This window comes from Cucurbita maxima, unplaced genomic scaffold (assembly GCF_002738345.1).
Source record: "Cucurbita maxima cultivar Rimu unplaced genomic scaffold, Cmax_1.0 Cma_Scf00001, whole genome shotgun sequence".
Classification (NCBI taxonomy): Eukaryota; Viridiplantae; Streptophyta; class Magnoliopsida; order Cucurbitales; family Cucurbitaceae; genus Cucurbita; species Cucurbita maxima.
In genome coordinates, this window is record NW_019272017.1 from 1,814,206 (window position 1) to 1,823,549 (window position 9,344).

Here is a 9,344-nt window from a genome sequence, read left to right on the forward strand (position 1 = left end):
TCCAGTATACTGGTTGTACACATGAAGATATTCCGAAGGACATCGGATTGATATATTGGAGGTGTCCGAGTCTGAGCCCGAGCCGGAGTTGGAGATACCATTAAAAGTAGTTCTGGAGTTTGGTAGTTGGGAGGTACCAGATCCTTGTCGAGAAAGAAAGTCACGAGGTCTCGAGGCCTTTAGAATTCGACTAAAATTCGAGTTCTGAACGAAGCATTGGAAGCTTGAGCTCAATCTTGGTGTCGGTCTCATCGATCACGCCCGAGGGTGTCGCGAACTGCCAATTTCCTCGCATCGACCATTGCCTTCACGAACAGGCAATTGTCGGCTCCGGAATCATATTGATCTTAATAAATGGAAAATACATTAAAAATTTGAACTAATTTAAAATCTATTTTTATGGAAAAAACGGAGTCCAAAAATACAATTAGAAGTTTCATATTTAATTTTTTAATAAGAGGATTATTTTTTTATAATTCGCCAAAATATTTCTTTTAGTTTCAAGATCTCTGCTTGGTAATAATAAAATCATTCGCATTTAAAATAATAAAAAATAATATTATGTATACAAATTCTTTTTTTTTCTTTTCTTTTTTTAAAGAAAAGCACTAAAATAAATTTTTAAACGAAATTAAGAATGAAACATAGGCGGTTAAAATTCCGAACGAAAAATAATATTGAAACCCAAATTATCTAAGCTGGAAATTAAAAACAATTTTTAAATAATTAGCGAACCTGAGTAATAGGAGTAATGACGAACAACAAATCAGTCGGGGAGCCTTTGAAGTACCTCGAATCCTTAGAAGCAATGGCGGCATATGTGCGACCCGCACCACAGCCACCCACTCTCGACCACCAACGGCGCCGTCGAAACGCCAGCCAGAACTGCTCCGCACATGGGTGGGAGACTGCCCCCAATGTGGCGGCTTGGGTCGCATCAGGTTGAAACATATTTTATCCCTACAGTTCGCCAGTATTTTCATCTAGTTCTTCATCTATATCTCTGTTTAATCTCCATCGATAACAAAAGATGATGATAATTTAAAAAAAAAATGTTCAACATGCCAAAAGAAGAATTGCTTTTTCATAATACAATTCATCCTTCATGAAATCCACGGTGAGGATGGTTTATTCTTGCAAAATTGAAATTCAACATTAAGATTGCCCAACTGAAGACTGAACGAAACCAACCGAATCCAACCATAACCATTATTCATGAAGTTGGTCACCCAGGCCGAATCAAGCCAAGCCAGTAGGATCAGTTTGGTTAATTTTTTCGAGTTTGGTCGGTTTCATCTCCCTAACATAAGAGGCAACTATTCCATATAAACAACAATGGGATTTCTTAGATTTGTTCCATGATGGGTTACAGGTAGTAAATTTCAAGCTACCAAGACAGACAAATGCACCCAAACTTGGGGTTTCATTAAATCAAATTTGTGTATTTCAATTCCTTTCTTTGGGAGTTCCCAAATCAAAATTCTACAGTACTTCAACATTATATCAAAGAGAAACAATTATAGATAAAGGGGGGGAAGCAGTCAATGTAGAGTACTTATAAGATCAATGCAGTGAACAAATTAGAGAAATCTTTTACCTCTTTCGCCAAAAATCTTGACTTTCAGGATGGAAACGAATAAATTTGATTCCTCTCAGCTTTTAGAATCGGAAGCTTCACTATGTATTCTTTCAAGAATAATGTTACAACTGTTCATGGAGTTTGCATCAAGTAGACCATGGTTCCACAACTTAATCATAAACAATCTCCAGCACCTGCCAGGCCCAAAAAAGTATGTTCAAACATAAACACATACAACTGGACGTATTCGGGTTTGTCTGTATGGAATCTACGTGAAAACAGGATTTAAAGAATTCAAATTATTCCATTTCATACAATAGAGAATATGGTATGGCATTCACATGATTTGTTGTTATAATTTAGTTTGATTTCAACTGAGACTTTCATGCTAGCTGATGTAAAATACAATCTACTACATTCTACTCGAGTAAAAGGACAGGAAAAAAAAGGCAGTTCTATAACATCCCAGATACATTAACTTTTTGTAATTGGTATTCATGATCTTGCAGGAGTTTTGTAATAAAAAACGAAAAAGAAGACGAAGAACATGTGCTTCACAACAACATTAAGAGAAGAGAAACTACCATAGAAGAGCTGGAGTTTTGACAAGGTTTGGTCCATGTAATTGTGAAAACGCCTCACAAGCCCAGGGGATATGGCCATCTGCAAGTACCCTAAGAACAGATAACAACACTGTCTTCAGATAACAATGTTAGAATATTAGCCATCAATCAATGGTATTCATCCAACCATCATTCCAATATATACATACAAAAACATGCAGAACTACGTTGCGTGTTGGTCTTCTTTCAGAATTTAATGTGGATTTGGACCTCTTTTTTTCTTAATGTAAAAACATGCTAGCAGTACAAGCCAAGAAAAGTGTTTGTTAGTTACCGTTGCTTCCTGACAAATGAATTCCACATATGCATCATTTGCTTCTCGTCCTTGGTTACATCAACAAAATCATCGAGCATCTACATCGATGCAAAATCCATTAGCGTTTGTCACATGCCAATGACTAGGATATGGAATGAAAAACCTTTCTAGCCTCTACACAGAATGAGGAAGAAAGCAAAGGTAGGAATTTGTGAAAATCATATCAGATTTAACTTCCAATATCAAGCCGGACACAACAAATGATCCTACCAACGGACCTGAAAACAAGAACCCAAGGAACTAAATAAGATCTCACATTGTCAACCTTGCACTACCACCCGCCCTCACCCACCCTCTGCAGTGCCCTCCCTATCATATGGACAACTATTCTCGAGTTTATTTTAACATGTCCACTGAATCTTGAGTACCCAGACGAAGAAACATAAAAATGCTGCATAAAGGACATCCCATATAAACTCTTAAAGAACCCCAGCAATGTATGGCACTTGTATCATTCCACCCACAACATGTGTAATTGGACGCGGATGATAACACAAATTAGGTCATTACCATCGAGCAAAACAAAACTAGAAGTAAGACCTAATGGAGATGATCACATCATTTCAAGGCTACAAGCCCCTATTAGCTATCAGGTGTTATCAAAACTTCAAACCTTACCCTCCTATCCTCAAGATCTGCAACATCATCATCCACTTCATCTTCACTATCTCGATCGGATAACACTTGTTCCAATGCCATCGGCTTCAAGTACAACATCAAAGATTAAAAAAAAAAATTAAACGAACAAAAATCAGATGTATCAATAATATAACCATAAAAAGGATATAAAAGAAAGAAAAATTCAGAACGACTATAGCAACACATTTCTACTATGGATGAGGTGCCAAGTCCTTAGAGTAACTGCCACAGCATGAATGCCATCGGACACATGACATACTTACGATTGAAAGTTTACCTAACTGTTGCGAGCCCAAATTTACCAAACTAAACCGTCCAGATAGTATGTAGTTCTAGATCAAAATTATAAGATTTTGCAGTTATAACAATCAAGAGGACTGGTTGTCTAATGTCTAAAATCTGTAATATGACATGCAGTAGTTAAAGTAAATAACAAAGAGTACACAGTTTTTTCGTGCTTTTAGGGGCCTTGAATATTGAAGGAAGTTATTTGAGAGGGACAATGGACCTCAATGTACATCCACATTGATATGATATTATTCATTTTAGATGTAACCTACTACCTACAGTGATTTTGCTTTTGGTTTCATCTAGAAGGCTTCATACCAATGAAAATACTCTCATTTATACACTCATGAGATTCCTCTTATCTAACTAATGTGGGACATATGATCTCACTCCCAACAATACTTCCCTTGAAGAAAGCACCACCAAACCCCCTCAAATAATCATCCATCTGTCTAGATCTTATCCAAGATAAGTCTATAGTTCTGAAAAAGTAAAGAAATGGGGATTTTTTAAAGATATAGGATTTTGTGAAACATACAGCCTAATTCCTACTTGATTTTTCTTTTTACTTCTTTTTAGGCAATATCTACTATCAGAAAAACAAAAAATAACAACTTATAAAAAATACAAATAACTTCATTGCTTATATAACAAATAACTGCACAAGTCTATTATGCACCATGAAAATTTAACCAAAAGAAAATAAGATAACATAGGAACTCACCTGAGCTCTATGGGAATGAAAGAACTGTCTCTTCCTCAAGAGGTTACAGCTAAAAGACAGTGGAAACGGAGATAAAAGTCAGGTTAAAGTTCATATCTTCTAGCTACATAAAAGCATCCGTACGAAAGAAGCCAATTAAATAAGTAGTTGAAATAAACAGAAATTCAATAAATTCTGATCATCCAAAACTTCAAGGGATAACAATGCTCTCAGTGGAAATAGAAAATTGAAGTCAGAGATGAGTGATTTGACAATAATAACGTAAACGTCAAGCCAAAAGCAATCTAAAATAAGATAAGTAAATTTCAAGCCATCTTAAAAGTCTAAGCTCAGTTTAACCTCACCAAGACCTCCTCATTGAATCCAAGTCATTCGACGTAAAAGAGAGGTTAATCAAGACTTCACTTAAGTGCAACATCTAAAGTGACTAGTTGTCTTTAATGCTTTCATCACAATAGAAACCCAACATGATTCAAAATGAATCTTAAAAGGATTTGCATAAAGACAAAATATCTGCAGTGATGGAAAGAGACATGTAAAACATACTGTCTTAGGTCTGCACGTTCGATCGACAATTTTCTTGTCTTGGCAAATTGAAGCATAGTTGGCGCAACATTGTGCCCTGATATTGATTGAAACAGTCAGGATCATTGAACGAATGCAGAGTGTACTTAAAATACCTGCAATATCAATACTATATGTAACATAATCTAGAAACTTTAAAACAATGATGCTAACATTCAGTGGAGACATTCTCACCTGATATTAGAGCTTTTTCACCTTGGCTAGATTGAGCATCTGAAACAAGAAGGTGGTTGCTCAATAATGATATCTGTACAAGAAGGAATATATAAAATCAAGTGCGAGAGACGGCCAAGCAAAAAACTCACTCCAAATCCCTTTGTCAATAATATTGACATCTAAGCAACACAATAATATTTCAGACTTGACAAATAATCGTCAAGAGGGTATTATTTGGAAACGGATCTCAAAGAAAGTTTCAAACAATGATGAGTAATCATTTTATGAGGAGACACTTAGGGTGGCAGGATTAAAAGAGCAAAGGGGCCTAACCAACTAATGGGAAGTAAAGAGGATTATGTGATTCATCATAGAAAGTCTTCTCTTGTTCATAATGGTGTGATCCCAACAAAAATCCCATATCAAAGTTCGAAGGGTTTGAGGGAGGAAGTTGGCAAAGTCATATACAAGCCGAATGGGTTATAAAAATCAACCTCAATTGGTACTAATCATGCTCAATCCAAATTTGCAAAAATGACTACTATAGCTCCTAAAAATTACAAGCCCACACTCTATCCAAAAATAGGTAGTACCAAGAATACACACACACACACACATCATGAAGAAGAACAAAGAATGAACAAGCACATACCATCCGCCTTGTCCGAATATTCAGACTCTACAACAAAAGGATGTATGTGCTTTCCACTTTGAACTACGTTCTTAACTTTTTTGCGTCTGAGATGCCTAGAGCTGAAAAAGTATAGTAAAGTGTAGAAGTTTCCCATTAACATCAAGGAGTTAAGAAGCATAACTAAGAATGAAATCTGAAATTTCTGAGTGCACCACTTACCGGAAGAAGAATGTCTGCTGCTTTGGATCAATGCCATCTGCGATGATCTGATAGAAAACCAACTCATGTCATTGCCACGACAAGACCCAAATAACTAGAGCTTGTCTAAATACACAAGCACCTTTTTCACTTAGTAGATTATTTTTTATCGTGAAACAGTGCCCATGTATAAAAGATGCTCTGTTTGTCCTTCCAACAGTAGAATACAACAGGTGTATTTACCATTATATCCAGTTAATGTGCCTTTTTTTCTTTTTTTAATGAGGAAACAGACTTTTCAATGGTGAGAATCAGTTGTTGTACCAGCCACTAAAAGATAGGAGTTTTTACTTGAGACAACAGATACACATTCTTGCACCATATGATAGAACTTCCCAAATTATCTCAAAACAAGGATAATAAATATAGACTTCCCAATAAAGTAAATGAAGAAGCAGAGAAAATCCTGGAAGAATTAACGTTTATTATATCAAAGAATTGAGATATCATGGTAGTAACAGAAGTACCATAAAAATCCATGTGAAAATGTTCCTACCTCAGACCGCCAAACATCAGCCTTTGTGGAAACATTTACAGCTTGATACTCCTCAGTTACCTACCAAAACTCGATCAAATCAATGTTTACTCAACCACAAATAGATAATTAAGAAAACAATTTGAACCTCAGAAAAAATACTGACCCAAAATTCAAAGTTGAAGAGATCATGTAATGATAACAAGTGACATCTCAAGCCCTGTACAAGAGTTAGAATATGTTTTAAAATCTTTTACAGCTACTAACATAGTTCCTCACATTCAGAGCAAGAAATGAATCGAGGAAAATTACCTTAAAGCTGGCACATTTAATCAAGCAAAATGGACAGGAGAAGTCTTCAGTTACTGCAAGTAAGAACTCAACATGAATACATCAGTACGTCAAAGCGTGCAGCATAAACAGAGGATAGAAAGAAATCAAGCGGTGACAGGAAGGGAAGAAATTATTTCCTAACAAGGAAGGGAAGGAAGAGTATTTATTTTCATGGGAAATAGCATAAAATTTTAAAGGTGAACATGAAAAGGACATAATGACATATTTGAACGCAAGTCTTGTATTAATGGAAGGAAATCACAAAAAGAAGTTGAACAATATTAAGTTGACACGATGAGTGATAAAAGAAAGTTCTTAGAGAATTTAAACCCCATCTCACCCCCGCCCAGAAAAGAACACAACACTCAATGCAACTGAAAAATTAAACAAAGATTTCCATCTTGATTAGGCCAACTCGGTAAAAACCTGATAATTGAAAGAAAAAAAAAAGAGACGATTGGAAGCAGGAGAAATACAACACCTTCAGTTTTTTGCAATCTATTGTTGTAGTACCTATAATTGAAAATAACATTTCCTGCCCTCAACCTGCAACATATAGAACAAGAGAACAATGTAACGCATACATTCTTCCTTAAACATATAACCATTTTGAATTATGCTTTGATCAGGAGCAAATAAATGATTTTTTTACAAATAATTGTAATCATACGTTCTTCCATAAACATATAGCCATTTTGAATTTTGCTTTGTTCAGAAGCAAATAAATTGTTTTTTTATATAGCATCTATGATTTAATTGATTTCCGGAGACAGATTATTATAGAGGTCAGTAGATTCAACTCTCAACTAAATCCATAGGTAAATTCCTTAGATGTTGCAGAGGATCCTACAGTGTGCAGAAAAGTAGCAACAAAGGAACAAATGAACTTGGAGGAAACTTTTCAGCATTCCCAATAAAACTTTTAGTTCGTTTATGGGTAATGTTCTACTCCCAGTTAAACATTTAGTTTGTTTAGGAGTTTGTATTAGGCATCTTTGGTATTTTGAAATCCTAATTTGATTAGGCTCCCTGAACCTGATTGGAATTCTAAATCTGAGTTTAAGTCCAATGGGGTTACCAGATGACTTTGATTTATTTGTCTTATATACAACTGCTGTAAATACTTTTCATCAATTCTTTTTTTGATAGAAACTACAACTAAATTGGTTTCCAGCGCACCTTTTCAGAGATAAGGCTTATCTAAAACCAGGGTGAATTCCCAAAGTAAGTAGCCAAGAATGCGAACTCAGATTATGATAGTTGTGAAACCCCCTTCAGATGCCCCTCTTTAAAAGCCAAGAATCTGACACTTTTAGAAGTACCATATGCTCAAATTGAACCTTAAGATGATCTGATTTAATTCCTCACACTTTCTCAAACCAAGGAAGAATGGTCAAAGAAGCAATAAATTTGGAGATTTCTCTTTCTTATAAGAATCAAGTTTACTTTGAAATAATAAAATATACAAATGGAAAAATCCTAAAAAAAGCACCCAAGAGATATACAAAAACTCTCTGCAATTGGCACAATTTTTTTTTTAAAAAATGCCACAAGTAATAAAATCAACGTGGAGAAAGGAGAACTTCAAAAGGAAGAAACAAAAACAAAAATCTCCCCAGGGTTATCCAAAAATGGAATCCTTCACCTATTAGCAAGAAGCCATAAAATTTATTACTAAAGTTCCCTAATAAAGGTAAGCTTTATAACAACTAAACTACAATCATGTTTACATTTAAAAATAAATAACGAAAACAGAGAGAGAATACTACCGAATCATATGAGATAGTGATGAGGAAGGTATTACACTGTACGTGTATGAATCGTATGGAGATTTATCCCTAGCGCCAAACTCCTCTGCAGAAATTGTGACTTGTACTTGCTGTGCTGTATGCTTTTGAGACCCAAAAATTAAGAGAGATATGGAGAAAAAGAAAGACAAAGATAAGTGAAGCACTGACAGAGGACAAAATGTTACTCAATACATAAGTAGAATAAACTAAAACTGATTGTCAGAACAGACCATAGAATCGGAATTAAATGGAATTTGAAATCCCAGACACTTCTCTCCATCCAAGCAAGTTGTCTGCAAGAAATAAAATATAAACTAATAACCTAGCGAGATGATGATAAGAGATTGAGAGTTATCACCCGGTGAACATAAATAAGTAGCTACTAGTGAAATGACATCAGTATGGTTTCTAGAGGAAAACAGAAGCATTTGATCAAACCTTAAGGACACAAGAGCGCATATCAACAGTTGACATTATCTCAGCCCTCTGTCCAAGACCAAAATTTGAAGAATTCTGCCACGAAATGTAAAGTGATTCCAGAGGTATCTTGCCCCACAAGCAATAACCTGCAACTGCTACATCCAAAGAAACGCAATTTTATTAGAGATTTTCATTGGACTTTTAAATTGGAAAGAAACAACAGAACTTTCCAGGAAGCAGAGAGATAGTTCCTTGTTTTCTGGGAAATGGGAATATATTGCTTTTATGTTCCTATATTAGGGTAGGTTATCCAAATAATCTTACAACCAAGGGTTAGCTTCCCAGCATGCTACTTCCTTAACCCAGGGCTAAGATTTTACTCCCTATATTTTATGGGTTCCAAAAGGTTCTTATCAAAAAAATAATAGCCCTAAAAAAAGTACAAAATCAACAAGGTTCTCAAGTATCCCTCAGGGCAAGGGAAGCATGCCGTTTCTTTTTTTTTTTTTTTTTTTTTTTTTTTT

The 9,344-nt window shown here is 35.3% G+C and overlaps 1 protein-coding gene across 6 annotated transcripts in view; it reads right to left on the bottom strand.

Annotated features, from left to right (window-relative positions):
* Nucleotides 1-1,394: 1,394 nt before the first annotated feature.
* Nucleotides 1,395-9,344, bottom strand: part of LOC111486367 (polycomb group protein EMBRYONIC FLOWER 2) — an 11,274-nt gene continuing 3,324 nt past the window's right edge. For 3 of the 6 annotated variants that reach the window (XM_023133490.1, XM_023133459.1, XM_023133466.1), the window contains 16 exons: nt 8,839-8,975; nt 8,631-8,693; nt 8,380-8,501; nt 7,092-7,156; nt 6,590-6,642; nt 6,444-6,497; nt 6,299-6,358; nt 5,764-5,810; nt 5,563-5,663; nt 4,929-4,967; nt 4,716-4,791; nt 4,170-4,218; nt 3,137-3,220; nt 2,477-2,556; nt 2,164-2,253; nt 1,395-1,773 (listed from right to left, as the gene is read on the bottom strand). In XM_023133490.1, coding sequence (XP_022989258.1) covers nt 1,653-1,773; nt 2,164-2,253; nt 2,477-2,556; nt 3,137-3,220; nt 4,170-4,218; nt 4,716-4,791; nt 4,929-4,967; nt 5,563-5,663; nt 5,764-5,810; nt 6,299-6,358; nt 6,444-6,497; nt 6,590-6,642; nt 7,092-7,156; nt 8,380-8,501; nt 8,631-8,693; nt 8,839-8,975 — 1,241 coding nt within the window. In that variant the 3' untranslated portion in view covers nt 1,395-1,652. The remainder of the gene's footprint in view (nt 1,774-2,163; nt 2,254-2,476; nt 2,557-3,136; nt 3,221-4,169; nt 4,219-4,715; nt 4,792-4,928; nt 4,968-5,562; nt 5,664-5,763; nt 5,811-6,298; nt 6,359-6,443; nt 6,498-6,589; nt 6,643-7,091; nt 7,157-8,379; nt 8,502-8,630; nt 8,694-8,838; nt 8,976-9,344) is intronic. The other 3 variants (XM_023133482.1, XM_023133499.1, XM_023133472.1) reach the window with 3 other exon arrangements.